Source organism: Rhinopithecus bieti, unplaced genomic scaffold, assembly GCF_001698545.2.
Source record: "Rhinopithecus bieti isolate Rb0 unplaced genomic scaffold, ASM169854v2 scaffold_34943, whole genome shotgun sequence".
In the NCBI taxonomy this organism is placed as follows: domain Eukaryota; kingdom Metazoa; phylum Chordata; class Mammalia; order Primates; family Cercopithecidae; genus Rhinopithecus; species Rhinopithecus bieti.
In genome coordinates, this window is record NW_016815584.1 from 785,336 (window position 1) to 803,228 (window position 17,893).

The following is a 17,893-nucleotide window of genomic DNA, read 5'->3' on the forward strand; positions in this document are numbered from 1 at the left end:
CCCGGCCTGCTCTTTTAATTTTAAAAGTTAGTACCTGTTGGCCGGGCATGGTGGCTCACGCCTATAATCGCAGCACTTTGGGAGGCCGAGGCAGGCAGATCACCTGAGGTCAGGAGACCAGCCTGATCAACATGGTGAAACTTCATCTCTACTAAAAATACAAAAATTAGCCACGTATGGTGGCAGGCGCCTGTAATCCCAGCTACTTGGGAGCCTGAGGCAACAGAATTGCTTGAACCTGGGAGGCGAAGGTTGCAGTGAGCCAAGATCGTGCCACTGCACTCTGGCCTAGGCGACAGAGCGAGATTCAGTCTCAAAAAAAAAAAAAAAAAAAGTGAGTACTTGTTTAAAAATATATGTAGTATTAAAACTTTAAGCATAAACTGTAGAGTACATAATATGCTGAATTAAATTACATTGAAATGAACAGTCCAGGGGTTAAACTACTTGTGTTTGTGGAAACACAATCTAGCCACAAATAGCTATGATTATGGCTTACCGTATTTTTATTTTTTTGAGATGGAGTCTTGCTCTGTTGCCCAGGCTGGAGGGCAGTGGCACGATCTTAGCTCACTGCAACCTCCGCCTCCTGGGTTCAAGCAATTCTCCTATCTCAGCCTCCTGACTGAGTAGCTGGGATTTCAGGCATGCACCACCATGCCCGGCTTCTTTTTTTTTTTTTTTTTTTTTTTTGAGACGGAGTTTCGCACTTGTTGCCCAGGCTGGAGTGCAATGGCGTGATCTTAGCTCACCACAACTTCCACCTCCCAGGTTCGAGTGATTCTCCTTCCTCAGCCTCCCGAGTAACTGGGATTACAGGCATGCACCGCCACACCCAGCTAATTTTTGTATTTTTAGTAGAGACAGGGTTTCGCCATGTTGGTCAAGCTGGTCTCAAGCTCCTGACCTCAAGTGATCCACCTGCCTTGGCCTCCCAAATTGCTGGGATTACAGGCTGGAGCCACCATGCCCGGCCGATCATGGCTTATCTTGTGTGTCTGCTTCTGCTTCTACCTCTGAGAATAATACATCGGGGACACTACAACCCACAATTTGCACTTCAGAGTTTTTAAGGTCTTACCTCTGGTGTATTTCCATTTAAGATGTTAAGGCTAAGATACTCCATTCTATTCTTCCCTTGAACGCCTATTCTTTTGCCATGTTTTCTTCTTGAGTAGCTCACAACCTGGTGCTCCTTTTCCTTTCTTTCTCCCCCATGAGGAGGTTTTATCCTTGCTTGATACTTACCAGCTTCAACGGGAACCCCAGGAGGTACCATCTGGTCCTGAATAGAAAGATCAGAGACAGCATTACAAGATAGTAGTTTAACAACCTAGAAACACAAGAAAGGGATTTAGGAACTAGCATTAGACTTCATTTCTTTCCTCACGGAGTTGAGAAATGCTCTCTCTCTCTTTCCACAATAAAACCCAGGCTTTCGCTCCATCAGTAGTCTCACGGCATTATGAGGGATATATATTAAGTTCACAGGACACATGACATTCACAGAGGGAATTTCTTTTTTTTATTTTTTGAGACAGAGTTTCACTCTTATTGCCCAGGCCGGAGTGCAATGGCATGATCTCGGCTCACCGTAACCTCCACCTCCTGTGTTCAAGTGATTCTCTTGCCTCAGCCTCCTGAGTACTTGGGATTACAGGCATGCCCCACCATGCCCAGCTAATTTTTGTATTTTTAGAAGAGACAGGGTTTCCCCCTGTTGGTCAGGCTGGTCTTGAACTCCCAACCTCAGGTGATTCACCTGCCATGGCCTCCCAAAGTGCTGAGATTACAGGCATGAGCACCTACTCCAACTATAATACTGTCTCCTTCAAATCTGCTCGATCGGATTGGCAGAGATCTGCTACCTGTGGAGTCCTGGAGAGTTACCTGGGAAGGAAATGAAGCCTTTTCCTCTTCAGATGAGATCTTTGAACTGTCCTTCGTATCCTTCCCCTTAGTCTGAGCTTCTGGTTTCAGGAAACTCTCAGGGGGTATGTAGGGAAACTTCCAATCCAGTTGCACTTGAATAGACCCGTTGGGTTTCTCTGCAGGGTCAGTGAGGTTAAAATCACCTGAGAGACAAACAGACATTAATAAGACTTGATCACATTAAATAAACAAGTGAGCATTTGTCAGCACCTTATGTATTTCCTCCCTATTTTTAATTTCAACATATTTTATCAGCAATTAATTAACATCCATCAAATAATTACGATGATGATACACTTAGAAGTAAAATCAAATAGCAGAGCAGTTAGAATATTAATCAGGGAAGATGGGTTATCTCTAGGATTCAGGAAGAGATAGTGAAAGGTGTATGAAAAGGAGTACAGCTTGCTTGTCATCAGTCATCCAGCCAAAAAACAAGATTGCATTATTATTACTATTATCAAATGCTTACTGTGCCTTAGTTGTTCCAAGAAAACTGTCATCTCTACCCTCAAGTGGTCCCAAGAAAACTTAAGCAAAATGGCTTTTTCGAAATGCCAGACGTCTGATTTGTAACACTGATTAACAGATGGCTTATGCTGCTTCCTCTGTTTGGCAAAGGAGTTGCGTCCAGAAGTGTCAGCCTTTTTTTAAGCAGTTGTATTGAGGAGAGCTGCACACATTTCCTGGAGCATCCAGAACTTTGTTAAATATGGTTGTTTCTGGCTGCAGCTATCCCCACTTCCTAAGGAGAACATGGATACCCCCGCCTCACCCTCCCAGGACTGTAGTCAAAGAGTCGACCCCTCTTGGTACGCCCCCACAATCCTAGGTATAAAAGTTAGGAAAGGCCGGGCGCGGTGGCTCAAGCCTGTAATCCCAGCACTTTGGGAGGCCGAGACGGGCGGATCACGAGGTCAGGAGATTGAGACCATCCTGGCTAACACGGTGAAACCCCTCTCTACTAAAAATACAAAAAACTAGCCGGGCGAGGTGGCAGGCGCCTGTAGTCCCAGCAACTCGGGAGGCTGAGGCAGGAGAATGGCGTAAATCTGGGAGGCGGAGCTTGCAGTGAGCTGAGATCCGGCCACTGCACTCCAGCCCGGGCGACAGAGCAAGACTCCGTCTCAAAAAAAAAAAAAAAGTTAGGAAAGACAGTATGGAGCTCAGCTCCACACTGGGAGAAAAAAAAAAAAAATCCAAGACATTTGCCTTTGACGTGGTCTGGTGTGGAAATCTCTCTAACCTGTGTCCAGTGTTTAAAAGAAGTGAGAGAATGATGGGGGAGTGTTAAGGTCTCAGTTTATAATCACGTATCTATCTAGTTATACACTAAGAAACAACAGGCCTTAAGTAAAGACAGAAACTAGACAGCATTACAGAGCTTGAAAAAGTTTGTTCAGCCAGGCACAGTGGCTCACGCCTATAATTCCAGTACTTTGGGAGGCTAAGGTAGGTGGATCACCTGAGGTCAGGAGTTGAAGACCAGCCTGACCAATATGGAGAAATCCCGTCTCTACTAAAAATACAAAAAGTAGCCAGGTGTGGTGGCGCATGCCTGTAATCCCAGCTACTAGCCTGGGCAACAAGTGTGAAACTCCATCTCGAAAAAAAAAAAAAAGTTTATTCAGATACAGAGGTATAGAATTCAGGTTGCTGGCTCTACCCACTCAGGAATGTTGTCTTTGTGACTGAAAAGGAGCAGAAGAAGCCAGTGTTTCCATACAAGTAGTGAGGCTCTAAGTCTTCTGCTCTGTTGCTCTTGACAATATTCTAAATCCTTTCTCTTCAGGTTTTAAGAGAGACTGTTTCAAGCAAGTAACCAAAGAAAAGTAGAATCAGGACAGGGAGACAACACTGGGAAGAGGGCGTGAAGATGTAATAACCTCGAACTCCCACCTTTGATAGATTCATTTTTTGCAAGAGGCAGTAAAGGCACTTGGGCTCGGCCAAGATATGAGCCAGGCTCTAAGTCTTCATCATCAAAAACATGTATAGACAGGGCCTCCCGTCTCAGATATTGGTCCAGGTCAGAGGTCATAAGCACCGGGAATCGAGCCTGGTCTCTAAAGTAGGGGTTGTTACTAGCTGGAATGATGGCAGTGTCATGGTCAGAAAAGGTGAAGAAGCGGTACACAGCATATGGACTGGGTTGAGTTCCCAGCCATCGACTCCGGAGGCCACAGCACTTGGTGATTTCAATCTGCAGCTCGTTCTGAGGTTCCCAAGACTCCAATCTGAACTGGAAAGATGTTGGTCATGTGAGGAAAAGGGCAGCTTGAGAGTGTTGTAGATGAAGCCTAGGATCTGTGGTGAGGAAGAGCTATGATCTAGAGAACGGCTATCCCAGCTGGATCAGGAAGAAACCTAATGATCTTCACCTGCCTGCAAACTGGGTCTGGCAGTTATTTGAGGGAGATACTAGCACTCACGACTTAACTTAGAGAACAGCACAGAGAAACTATTCTGTTCACAGTAAGGATGAAGGATGTAGCTAGCTCCAAAGGCATACTTCCATTTCAGACTCAAGCCTGACCAAGGGAATAATCCAGACTAGTTGTGGTGTGACAGTTTTCTCTTTCATTCACATTCAACAAATACTTATTGAGAGTGGAAGACTGAACTGTTTTCATGAGCTGTTTGGCTGAGGCTCCTCTGAGATGCCTCAGCACATCCTTTTTCTCACCTCATCTTCCTGGGCCTTCCGGCCTCCAAGCACATTGGTTGACAGGTAGACCTGGGCTTTCTTTCGTTTATTGCATGCCTGTAGGCTGGGTTTTATGGGGAAACGCAGCCTCATCCAGTACTCTAGAACCCCGAACTCTTCTCCACCAGCTCCTGGGCAGCAGAAAGTATAAGAGCAGGGAGAATACAGATGGTGTGGCAAGGATCAAGAACAAAGACAAAGGAAGAAAGTAAGAAACCACCAGAAAAGCAACTGTAGGCTTTGGGAAATTCTGCATTGGTGCTTAGGAGCTGCAGGAAGCCAACAGCACTTACCAATCAGTGTGGCCAAGCCATGGACTTTCTCCACAGTCTCTAGCACCCTGTCAAAGCAAATCCATCCTGCAGCAAGAGTGTTGTGTTCACTGGCCACAGCCTGGTGTAGATCAAGCCGGGCTGAAGCCTCTTGAAGGTAGTGTAAGAAAAGGGAATCTGTCTCCATCACATACTGGGAGGTGAAGTCATAGAGGGGCTGTGGCCCCACAGATAACGGGGTACAATGGGTTTCAAAGTCATAGAAGGAATAGGTGCAGAAAGTGGTAGGTTGGGTATCTCCAGCTTGAGCTAGGGCGGCAGATGTCAGGAAGGCCTGGTGGATGTGCAGTTCAAAAAGATTCTCACCCTGATGCAGCAGAGAAATATCCACTTTATCCTCATCTCCATGGGCTGGCAGTGTTTCCAAACATAATGACAACTGTCGGGTGCCATAAGCAACATCTTTGAGCTGTTCTAGAGGGGAAAGAAAACTGCCTATCCATTAAAGGGTAGGGAGTTCCTTCTCAGGGTAGAGGAGGGTGGACAAAAGAAATGTAAAACACATGGTGGAAGTCCAAGTTGTGATTATTTCAAGAAACCACGTGATTCAAAAAGAAAAGCAACAGAATGACAACCAGGAGCACTGAATTTTGATAGCCAAATAATCCAATGCCAGCTTTAGGGAGAAGGTACAAAAGGAGGGATTGGAAAGTAGACGCTAAACTTAGGAAAACACTGGGGGCATATTTTGTCTTATATATGACATTGTTTTGGTGTACATCGTGGCCCTATGAATTAATTGGTAATTCCGTAAGAGAAGTACTAGAAACACAAAAATATGAATATTTCTATAAGTTTGGTATATTGGCCATGGAGATAATAGCAACTGGTAGACATAGTGTCTATGACATTACATTGAGTACCACCAAGAAATGCTTCTCCTTCTCCAGCCAGGTCAGTCACCAGATCTTTCATTCTGTTCAGAATTTGGTTTCAACATAAGAAGGCAAAAAGTACATTATAAGTTAAAGAGTAATGGACTAAAAAGTGAGAAAGGAGACTTACTGGAAAAAGGTAGGAAATATTGGCAGTGGGATGCAAAGATAGGTAGACAGTCTAGCAAATCTGGGTATTATCTCCCAAGTCCAACCAATCACAAACTTTGATATATAACCTGCTTCAAATTGGGGAATATTTGAGTCATCACAGTGTGCTGCTGCTGCTGAAGGTCCTATTTTAAGAGTTAAAGCAGTAGAATAAAATATTCTGGATACATCAGAATGTCTTCATGACACACACACATACACGAATAAGGAGACTATTTTCTTAATTAACAAGATTAATATAATTAAATATAATATACTTAAAATTTTGCATTACATGATACAGGAGTAATAATCTCAGCATAAAAAGAATTTCTATAAATCAGGATACTGTTAAGAAGTGGACAAAGGATAGGAATGGTCAATTCTCAAAAGGAGTAATACAAATAACTAGTGAACATAGAAAAACTCGTTATCCTTATCAGTGATCAAAGAACTATTAGCTAAAGCAAATAAATCTTCAGATGTAGGTAGAAGCAGTGACCTTTTATCAGACTCACTCTGACATGGATAAATCATGGCCCAGAGACACTTATGCGCTTTTATTTATTTATTTATTTTATTTATTTTTTTTTTTTTGAGACGGAGTCTCGCTCTGTCACCCAGGCTGGAGTGCTGTGGCCGGATCTCAGCTCACTGCAAGCTCCGCCTCCTGGGTTTACGCCATTCTCCTGCCTCAGCCTCCCGAGTAGCTGGGACTACAGGCGCCGCCACGTCGCCCGGCTAGTTTTTTGTAGTTTTTAGTAGAGACAGGGTTTCACCGTGTTAGCCAGGATGGTCTCGATCTCCTGACCTCGTGATCTGCCCGTCTCGGCCACCCAAAGTGCTGGGATTACAGGCTTGAGCCACCGCGCCCGGCCTATTTATTTTTTTTTTCTTTTTGAGACAGAGTTTCACTCTTGTTGCCCAGGCTGGAATGCAATGGCCCAGTCTCGGCTCACTGCAACCTCTGCCTCCCAGGTTCAAGTGATTCTCCTGTCTCAGCCTCCCAAGTAGCTGGGATTACAGGTGCCCACCACCATGCCCAGCAGCTAATTTTTGTATTTTTAGTAGCGATGGGGTTTCACCATGTTGGTCAGGCTGGTCTCGAACTCCTGACCTCAGGCAATCCGCCCACCTCGTCCTCCCAAAGTGTTGGGATTACAGGCGTGAGCCACTGTGCCCAGCCATGTCCCTTTATTCTATTCCATGCTCACTAAGAAACTTACTTACTGATTTTGCTTCCTGAAAGAGGGCTGCCCTGGACTGTGGTTCCAAATTTCTCATGGCAGCAATGGAATAGCCACTATTGTAAAATAACAGACATTTGGGTTTAAATATCAGCTTCTGGTTACTTTGGTTTCTGTGAGTCACATCTTTCACCACTGGGTATAGAAACAAAGCCAAGCGTCTTGACAAACAAGCCTGAGACCAGGCTCTGGTCAGCAGTGACTACACTAAGTATAGGAGGCACCACAATATGAAACTTGCATTCAGTGTCCAGCCAGCTGCCCTGTCACTGTCAGCATCCTCAAACTGCAACAAAGATTTTAGAGACTTTAAGAGAGAAATCACTGACAAGAACAACAGGAGATGAGTGATGAAGTTCTATTATCTGACTAAAACTACTTTGAGGAAACAGTGACTAGGAGAGAGGGACAGGGGAGATGAGCAAGAGAGAAAGAATGAGAGAAACAGAGAGAGAGAGAGAGATTGTGTGTTACACCACCACCCTGAGAGCCAACAGTGATGCTCATTCTCTCAACAAAATTAAGCCCCTGGAAGCAATTGCTGGGCCCTCTTGAAACTCCACAGAGAAATCAGAAAAACATGATGGAGGGAAAGAAGCTGCTAACATATATTAAAACAATAAAGATGGGCTGGGAGCAGTGGCTCACGCCTGTAATCCCAGCACTTTGGGAGGCCGAGGCGGGTGGATCACCTGTGGTCAGGAGTTCCAGACCAACCTAGCCAACATGGTGAAACCCCGTCTCTACTAAAAATACAAAAAATTAGCCAGGTGTGGTAGCGGACATCTGTCATCCCAGCTACTTGGGAGGCTGAGGCAGGAGAATCACTTGAACCCGGGAGGCAGAGGTTGCAGTGAGCCAAGATCGCACCACTGCACTCCAGCCTGGGCAACAGAGCAAGACTCCATCTCAAAAACAAACAAAAAGCAACAAAAATGATAGGATAAAGAACAAGAGGGATGAGTCACATGCTAAGGAGATGAGAGGCGCCCTTCTCGATAAGTACACAGAGTGGAACATAGGCGTTAGCTGTGAAAGGGCTCCAAAGTGAGGAGAACAAAGGACTAAGACTTGCCAGATGTTGGAAGGTCATGGCTTCTTAAAATACCTTCCAGCTGCTTGATACGGTTATTCTTGAGGTCTAGTAATCGAGTCAACCTCTCCAGCTTTTCTTTGTGATCTCTATTATCATTGTCAGCTTTTGTCATCATTGCCTCCAGTTCCTCCTGAAACAAAATAATGTCTGAACTTTTCTATCTCAGTGGCCTAAAACCAAACAGCATAAAAAATGTGGCACTGGCTAGGTCAAGAAGACTGCTACCCTTAGCTGGGCAGGTTCACCCACTAAAAGAAGGTTTGGTTTCCTTGAAGACCCCTCCAAGACTAGTTGTGCTATCAGTGAGGTAGGGTGGTTCCTAGGACTGGCAAAATTTGAACCCAGAAGCCTTATGCTTGCCATTGGCATGGGCTGGTCCCATCACTGACTCCTAGTGCCAAGGTGCCATGGGCATATGTGAGTCCTCAAGTTCTTCAAAGGACAACCATTCTGTGTTTGCTCAGGATAGCACACCACCTGGCATCAGCCCTGGAAACTTAGGTCTTGCTTCATTGCCAGTCCTGTGAGTGGTTCCCATGTTCCTATTATCCATCCCCTTCCTGTACCATCTTTCCTTGCACCTGATAACACACGTTGATTTTGCGCTGCAGAATAAGCATGTCCCTGGTCTTTTCTAGTTCCAATGTGGTCTCTGCATGTGAAACTTGCAACTCATTTAGCACCTGGGACAGTTTCTTTTCTTCTTGGTTGTTGGGTTCACTTGGCTGTAGAGGGAAACGCATTGGTAAAAGGGAGTACAAATATGACAGGTAAAGATTCTCCATAAAACAGCTGTTGGTAGCAGTAAAATGCCAGCAGCAGAAACTACTCCAAAATGTAAAAGAGGACCTGTATTACTTCACAAGTGCTCTTTCCCCTAAACCTCATGTTCAGTAGCAGTGGTGAAGGGAGATCATACAGCCACTAACGACTCTTTGCTCTTCCACAGATCTTTTCAAGTCCTCATCTGAAAAAGATTCTAAATTCTATGAGCTGCAAAGAGTAGAAGAAATGGGTGGAGCTCGTGAAGTTCTCTACTTTCAGCCTTCTCATAGTTTTCCAAAAAGTGTCCTCAAGCCAGGCATGGTGGTTCACACCTGTAATCCCAGCACTTTGGGAGGCTGAGTCGGGTGGATCACCTGAGGTCAGGAGTTCGAGACCAGCCTGGCCAAAAAGGCAAAACCCTGTCTCTACTAAAAATACAAAAAAATTAGCCGGCTGTGGTGGCAAGCACCTGTAATCCCAGCTACCCGGGAGGCTGAGGCAGGATAACTGCTTGAACCCGGGAGGCAAAGACTGCAGTGAGCCAAGATTGTGCCATTGCACTCCAGCCTGGGAAACAAGAGCGAAACTCCATCTCAAAAAAAAAAAAAAAAATGTCCTCAGTCAGGACAAAATATTATTTAGTTAGTTTTCTAATCTTGTCATCTTTCCTAGGGATATTTGCCAGAGATCTTTCTGCCGAGTGGACTAGTTTGTTTAAAGAGGCACTTACCTCGATCTGAGTATTCTCTTGGAACACAGCTGGGTGAGTGGCTGCTTCAGATTGGCTGTCAGGAGGTTGGGAAATTGTGGCTGCCTTTTGGAGGAGCTCTACTTCCTGTTTATGCTTCTGAAGTATGTTGGTGACTTCAAGCTTCAGATCCTCATTTTGGGCTAGGGAAAAAATAATCCAGAAATTTGAAACTCTGTAGTTATTTATCACCATGGTCAGAGCTGGATCAAGTGTGAATTGAATCTTCCCACTAAGGTTTAATTAATGTTATAAATTTGAGAAGCAATTCTCTATTATTTCTACAGTGGAGGCCTCTAACTTATTGACTCAGTAAACTGAGGTGATACTACTTGCGCTCTGAAAACAAAAGACACCTGCAGAACAGTAGAGTGGAAAGTGGAACAACAATAACAACACAAAACAGAAAGGGAATCACTTGACTGACTAGGGCAATCCAAACTTTTTGACAGCACCATCAAAACAAGTATCTCACCAACTCCACCCCCACTCCATTCTGACCTCTAGGTCATTAGCTCTCTGTGACACCCATCTTCACACCCACCCTGGCCTGGATGGAGGATGGGCATTTCTGTGTTCCAATGTGTGTGTGTGTTTCTTTTTCTCCTTAGACAGTCTCACTCTATCACTCAGGAGTCAACCTCTCCAGCTTTTCTTTGTGGTGCGATCTTGGCTCCCTGCAACCACCTCTGCCTCCAGGGTTCAACGATTCTTGTGCCTCAGCCTCCCAAGTAGCTGGTATTACAGGCACACGAAACTACGACTGGCTAATTTTCATGTTTTTAGTAGAGATGGGGTTTCACCATGTTGGCTAGGCTGGTCTCAAACTCCTGGCCTCATGTGATCTGCTGGCCTCGGCCTCCCAATGTGCTGGGATTACAGGTATGAGCCACAACACCAGGTTGTGTGTGTGTTTTTCACAGAAGAAAGGTAATCAGTGAGCAGATCATTTCATCATCATGCATTAGAAAAGGGATTGAATTAGATTGCCCTGAAGGTCCTTACAAGACTTCACTTGTGCTTCATACATACTAATTGGCATGTGCTCCTAAACTTTATTCTTTTGTGGTTCTTGCCTCTATTTTTCTTGATTTCATATTTCTTTTCCTTCAGTTTCCTATTTGAATACACTAAAACCTGATGAGATATAAATTTGATAAGACTAAATATTCAGGTCCAGGCTAGGAAAAAGTAATAAGATGAAGGTCTTTTTGACAGTATTTTAAAATGTTCCAAATACCTATCTCCTGAGATCCAAGAGTTAAGACAGGGGTGAAATGGCAGTGGTAACCAAGAATAGCAACTTGCTTCTCAATTTCAAGAATTGGGTAGAAAAAAAAAAAAAAAGTCTTCCAGCTACCTCTAAAATAATGAGAATGATAAAAGACAGAGAAATTCACTTTCAATACTTTCAGCCAGGTGTAGTGGCTTACACCTGCAATCCCAGCACTCTGGGAGGCTAAGGGGGATGGATCACTTGAGGTCAGTTTGAGACCAGCCTGGCCAACATAGTGAACCCTTGTCTCTAATAAAATATACAAAAAATTAACTGGGTGTAGTGGTAGGCACCTGTAATCCCAGCAACTTGGGAGGCTGAGGCAGGAGAATCTCTTAAACCTGGGAGGCAGAGGTTGCAGTGAGCCAAGATTGCATCACTGCGCTCCACCCTGGGTGACAGAGCGAGACTCTCTCAGAAAAAACAAACAAACAAACAAAACAAAATAAAATTTTCAATAAACTGAATGTTTAAAAATAATAATAAATTAAGAACTGGCGGCCGGGCGCGGTGGCTCAAGCCTGTAATCCCAGCACTTTGGGAGGCCGAGACGGGTGGATCACAGGGTCAGGAGATCGAGACCATCCTGGCTAATACGGTGAAACCCTGTCTCTACTAAAGAATACAAAAAAAACTAGCCCGGGCGACCGAGGGGCGCCTGTATCCGCCAGCTACTTGGGAGCCCGGAGGGCCCAGGAGAATGGCGTGAAAGCCCTGGAAGGGCGGAAGCTGGCAGTGAAGCTGAGATCCGGTCCCACCCGCAGCCCAGGCCCTGGGCCGAGCAGAGCCAGACTCCGTCCACAAAAAAAAAAAAAAAAAAAAAAAAAAGAAAAAAAAAAAAAAAAAGGTGCGGTGGCGCACGCCTGTAATCCCAGCACTTTGGGAAGCTGAGGCTGGTGGATCATCTGAGGTCAGAAGTTCATGACCAGCCTGACTAACATGTAAAATCCCATCTCTACTAAATACAAAAAAAAAATAGCCAGGCGTGATGGTGCATGCCTGTAATCCGAGCTACTCGGGAGGCTGAGATAGGAGAATCGCTTGTACCTGGGAGGTGGAGGTTGCAGTGAGCTGAGATTGCACCATTGTACTTAAGCCTGGGCAACAAGAGCAAAACTCCACCTCAGAAAAAAACAAAAACAAAAGCAAACAAACAAACAAACAAAAAAACTAGCATCTTCTCAAATGGAAAGACATTACACAGGAAAAAGTATACATGAGAGATTGGTAAGTGTCATGCTTTCCTGATTGTAGATCTGATCTATTGCTAGTGTTCTCATTCTAGTTACCTACAACCCACAAAAGAATAGGATCAAGTGAGGGGATTGAAGAAATGATGGCTCAAGTTCTCTTCTCCCACACCAGAGGTAAAGGATACCACATTTGAGACAGCTCTTCAAGGTCCAACCTACCTTTCTCCCTGGATAGCTCAAGTAAAACTTTTCTCTTCTCCTCCAGCTCAGCATCCAGCTGATCCTGCAGCTGAGAGACTTGCTGCTGTAGCTGTTCTGCTATGAGCTCGTTGCTCCAGTGGGGCTGACTACTGCTGTCCAGCATGCTGACAACAGAAAGCAAGCTCTCAGATGGATACCCCAAGGTGTGTGATATGACGTCTTTATTATCCAGGTTCAGCATCTCCTGGACCTAGTTCCTCATTCATTCCCCTACATGTTTTTTTCTGCCCCTTGCTTTATTCATAACTGTCATTTACCAACTGCCTTGGAACTTTTGAGTCCTACTAAGTTATTGCTCAGTACCACTTCTGTTTAGGTCTCAGATATCTCACTTAGCAAACATCCAAAGTCATATCCATTTCCCAAGGACCTTCTCCATCATGATGGCTTTCTTTAGTCAGGGAACTATGTACCAAGACCTTCCCAGCCCTGCTGGATGAGAAATGAGGAACAAAATCTTCCTTGTTTCATACCCCATGCCTCCGTCTACCTTCACCAACGGTTATGAATGTTTGTCTTTGACCCAGATTATAAATTACTATGCTGAAGGGCAGGAATTAAACTTTTCAAAAACTGTATCCTCCACCCTATTGCATCAAGCTGTCAGAGCAGACCCATTCTGAGTATAAAATACACATGGCTGGTTCCTTTTTTTTTTTTTTTTGAGGCATGGTGGCACACACCAGTGGTCCTGAGTTGTCACCCGGGTTGGACTGCAGGAGTGCAATCTTGGCTCACTGCAACCTCCACCTCCCAGGTTCAACCGATTCTCCTGCTTCAGCCTCCTGAGCAGCTGGGATTACGGGCACCCACCACCAGGTCCAGCTAATTTTTGTATTTTTTTTTTTTTTTCCTGAAAAGGAGTCTTGCTGTGTGGCTCAGGCTGGAGTGCAGTGACGCAATCTGGGCTCACTGCAAGCTCCGTCTCCCAGGTTTACACCATTCTCCTGCCTCAGCCTCCCGAGTAGCTGGGACTGCAGGCACCTGCCACCACGCCTGGCTAATTTTTTTTGTATTTTTAGTAGAGACGGGGTTTCACCATGTTAGCCAGGATGGTCTCGATCTCCTGACTTTGTGATCCACCCGCCTTGGCCTCCCAAAGTGCTGGAATTACAGACGTGAGCCACCGTGCCCGGCCTAATTTTTGTATTTTTAATAGAAGGGACTTCACAATGCTGGCTGTGCTGGTCTTGAACTCCTGACCTCAGGTGATCCACCTGCCTCGGCCTCCCCCAAAGTGCAGCGATTACAGGTGTAAGCCACCATGCCCAGCCACATGGCTAGTTCTTGATCATTCATACAAATGAAATGACACGAATAATCAATTATTTCTTTTTATGTTTTATTTCGTATTTATCAATTTAAGAAATGTGGTTTAAAAATAATTTATCGGGCTGGGCGCAGTGGCTCACGCCTGTAATCCCAGCACTTTGCAAGGCCGAGGAGAGTGGATCACGAGGTCAGGAGTTCGAGACCAGCCTGATCAACACAGTGAAATGCCGTCTCTACTAAAAATACAAAAAGTAGCGGGTGTGGTGGCAGGTGTCTGTAATCCTAGCTACTTGGGAGGCTGAGGCTGGAGAATCGCTTGAACCCAGGAGGCAGAGGTTGCAGTGAACTGAGATTGTGCCACTGCACACCAGCCCAGGTAACAGTGCGAGACTCCATCTCAAAAAATAAATAAATGACTTACCAGCCAGGCCGGGTGGTTGTCACCTGTAATCCCAGCACTTTGGGAGGCCAAGGTAGGCAGATTATCTGAGGTCAGGGGTTCAAGGCCAGCCTGGCCAACATGGTGAAACCCTATCTCCATTAAAAATACAAAAACTGGCTGGGCGCGGTGGCTCACACCTGTAATCCAGTGCTTTGGGAGGCCGAGGTGGGTGGATCTTGAGGTCAGGAGTTGGAGACAGCCTGGCCAACATGGTGAAACCCTGTCTCTACTAAAAATACAAAAAATTAGCCAGGTGTGGTGGCAGGCGCCTGTAATTCCATCTACTTGGGAGGCTGAGGCAGAAGAATCGCTTAAACCCAGGAGGCAGGGGTTGCAGTGAGCTGAGACTGTGCCACTGCACTCCAGCCTGGGCAACAGAGCGAGACTTCATCTCAAAAAAAAAAAAGCCACAAAAATTAGCCAGGCGTGGTGGCACACACCAGTGGCCCCAGCTACTTGTGAGGCTGAGAAAGGAGAATCGCTTGAATCTAGGAGGCAGAGGTTGCAGTGAGCCGAGATCACACCACTGCACTCCACTCTGGGCAACAGAGTGAGACTCTGTTTCAAAAATAATAATAATAATAATAATAATAATAACTTACTTAGGCAAGTATTAACATTTCTTGGCATTTCCTGACCATTACCATGTAAAGACTCAAGAAAATAGTATTTTGAGTGATGAAGGGAAGAGGCAAATACTAATGTCTATCACAGAGTAATGTCTATCAAAATGGATACTCCCCACACTGCTTTATTTCACTGAGATGAAGAACATCAGTTGTTCCCAGGTGCTCCCATAAGACTTCCTCAATCTACTCCCTGCTGCCTTTTACTAGATCAAAAGGTACTTTTGAGCTGTTTTTTTTTTTTTTTGAGACGGAGTCTTGCTGTGTCACCCAGGCTGGAGTGCAGTGGCACAATCTCGGCTCACTGCAAGTTCCGCCTCCCCGGTTCACGTTATTCTCCTGCCTCAGCTTCCCAAGCAGCTGGGACTACAGGTGCACGCCACCACACCTGGCTAATTTTTTGTATTTTTAGTAGAGACAGGGTTTCACCATGTTAGCCAGGATGGTCTCGATCTCCTGACCTTGTGATCTGCCGGCCTCGGCCTCCCAAAGTGCTGAGATTACAGGCATGAGTCACCGAACCCAGCCTGGTACTTTTAAGTTTTCAAAACTTTTTTCTTTTACTTACAGGTTGTTTTTTTGTTTGAGAGTCTCACTTTCTCACTGCACTGCACTGCACATGGCTCAATACAGCCTTGACCTCCTGGGCTCAAGCAATCCTCCTGCCTCAGCCTTCTGAGTATCTGGGAATACAGATGCACCCCACCATGCCCAGCTAATTTTTTTTTTTTTTTTGAGACAGAGTCTTGTTCTGTTGCCCAGGCTGGAGTGCAGTGGCAGAATCTCGGCTCACTGCAACCTCCACCTCCAGGTCCAAGCAGTTCACCCTGCCTCAGCCTCCCAAGTATCTGGCATTACAGGTGCCTGCCACCACGCCCAGCTAATTTTTTGTATTTTTAGTGGAGACAGTGCTTTGCTATGTTGCTCAGGCTGGTCTTGAACGCCTGTGCTCAGGCAATCTGCCCACCTTGGCCTCCCAAAGTGATAGGAGTACAGGCGTGAGCCACTGTGCCCAGCTGCCCAGTTAATTTTTCTTTTTTTTTTTTTTTTGAGACGGAGTTTTGCTCTTGTTGCCCAGGTTGGAGTGCAATGGCCTGATCTCAGCTCACCGCAACTTCTGCCTCCTGGGTTCAAGTGATTCTCTGTGCCCAGCCGGCTAATTTTCAAAATAATTTGTGGAGATGGGATTTCGTCATGTTGCACAGGCTGGTCGTGAACTCCTGAGCTCCAGAGATCCTCCTGCCTCAGCCTCCCAAAGTGCTGGGATTATGGGAATGAGCCACCATGCCAGGCCACTTCCAGTTATTTTTAATTATAAAATTAATGCATGAATACATGTTCATTGTGAAAAATTAGAATAATATATCAGCATATAGAATAGGCCGGGGTGGTGGCTCACGCCTGTAATCCCAACGCTTTGGAAGGCTGAGGCAAGCAGATAGATCACTTGAGCCCAGAAGTTTGAGACCAGCCTGGGCAATCTGGCAAAACCCTGTCTGCACAATATAGAAATTATTAGCCAGGTGTGGCGGTGTGTGCCTGTGGTCCCAGCTACTTGGGAGGCTGAGGTGGGAAAATCACTTGAGCCTGGGAGTTCAAGACCAGCCTGGGCAACATGGCAAAACACCATCTCTACAAAAAATACAAAAATTAACCAGGCATGGTGGTGTGCACCTGTGGTCCCAGCTCCTTGGGAGGCTGAGGTGGGAAGATAGCTTAAGTCTGAGAGGTGGTGATCACAGTGAGCTGACACCACTGCACTCCAGCCTAGGTAACAGAGTGAAACCCCATCTCAAAAAACGAAAAAAAAAGAATAAAAGTGAAGGTGCCCCTTTGCTTTATTCTAATCCTCTTATCTCATTAAAGGTTTGTGGAAACATACAGATACATAACATAAACCATGTCAGAGTTAACAAATTCATTTTCAGCTTGCTTTTTCTTTTAACAATATCTCTCTCTCTCTCTTTTTTTTTTTTTTTGAGATGGAGTCTCGCTCTGTCAGCCAGGCTGGAGTCCAGTGGCGCAATCTCAACTCACTGCAACCTCCACCTCCCAGGTTCAAGCGATTCTCCTGCCTCAGTCATCTGAGCAGCTGGGATTACAGGTGCATGCCACCATGCCCAGTTAATTTTTGTATTTTCAGTTGAGACGGGGCTTTGTCATGTTGGTCAGGCTGGTCTCGAACTCCTGACCTCGTGATCTGGCCGCCTTGGCCTCCCAAAGTGCTGGGATTCCAGGCACGAGCCACCGCACCCGGCCATCTATCTCTTTTTTTTTTTTTTTTTTTGAGGCAGAGTCTCACTCTGTCGCCGGGGCTGGAGTGCAGTGGCTGGATCTCAGCTCACTGCAAGCTCCGCCTCCCGGGTTTACGCCATTCTCCTGCCTCAGCCTCCCGAGTAGCTGGGACTACAGGCGCCCGCCACTTCGCCCGGCTAGTTTTTTTGTATTTTAATAGAGACGGGGTTTCACCGTGTTAGCCAGGATGGTCTCGATCTCCTGACCTCGTGATCCGCCCGTCTCGGCCTCCCAAAGTGCTGGGATTACAGGCTTGAGCCACCGCGCCCGGCCTATCTCATTTTTAACAGCTGCATAGCACTTCATTGTGAGGAAGCAACATGCTTTATGTAATCAATCTCTTATCAGTGATTTCCTTTTTGTTTATTTATTTTTGTTTTTTTGCTATTACTAACAGAGCAGTAATTAATATTCTTTTTTATTTTTTTCCTTTTTGTGGAGAACAGGGCCTCACTATATTGCCCAGACAGGTCTCGAACTTCCAGGCTCGAGTTACTCTCCCACCTCTGCATCCTTAAGTGCTAGGATTACAGGTGTGAGCTGCTGCACCCAGCAACATTCTTATTATATATATATATTTGCACATACACAAGAGAATTTTTTCATTTTGATTCCCCACTGCCTCCCCCCAAAATTTGGGGGCTAGACATGGTGGCTCACGCCTGTAATCCCAGCA

The 17,893-nt window shown here is 45.5% G+C and overlaps 1 protein-coding gene across 1 annotated transcript in view; it reads right to left on the reverse strand.

Moving 5' to 3' along the window:
- Window positions 1–17,893, reverse strand: part of RPGRIP1 (RPGR interacting protein 1) — a 71,523-nt gene that overhangs the window by 26,809 nt on the left and 26,821 nt on the right. The window contains exons 9-17 of the mRNA XM_017853419.1: window positions 12,541–12,686; window positions 9,835–9,995; window positions 8,921–9,064; window positions 8,319–8,469; window positions 4,933–5,385; window positions 4,619–4,770; window positions 3,832–4,174; window positions 1,891–2,075; window positions 1,082–1,285 (exon numbers count right to left, since the gene is read on the reverse strand). Of these exons, the coding sequence (XP_017708908.1) occupies window positions 1,082–1,285; window positions 1,891–2,075; window positions 3,832–4,174; window positions 4,619–4,770; window positions 4,933–5,385; window positions 8,319–8,469; window positions 8,921–9,064; window positions 9,835–9,995; window positions 12,541–12,686 (1,939 nt within the window). The remainder of the gene's footprint in view (window positions 1–1,081; window positions 1,286–1,890; window positions 2,076–3,831; window positions 4,175–4,618; window positions 4,771–4,932; window positions 5,386–8,318; window positions 8,470–8,920; window positions 9,065–9,834; window positions 9,996–12,540; window positions 12,687–17,893) is intronic.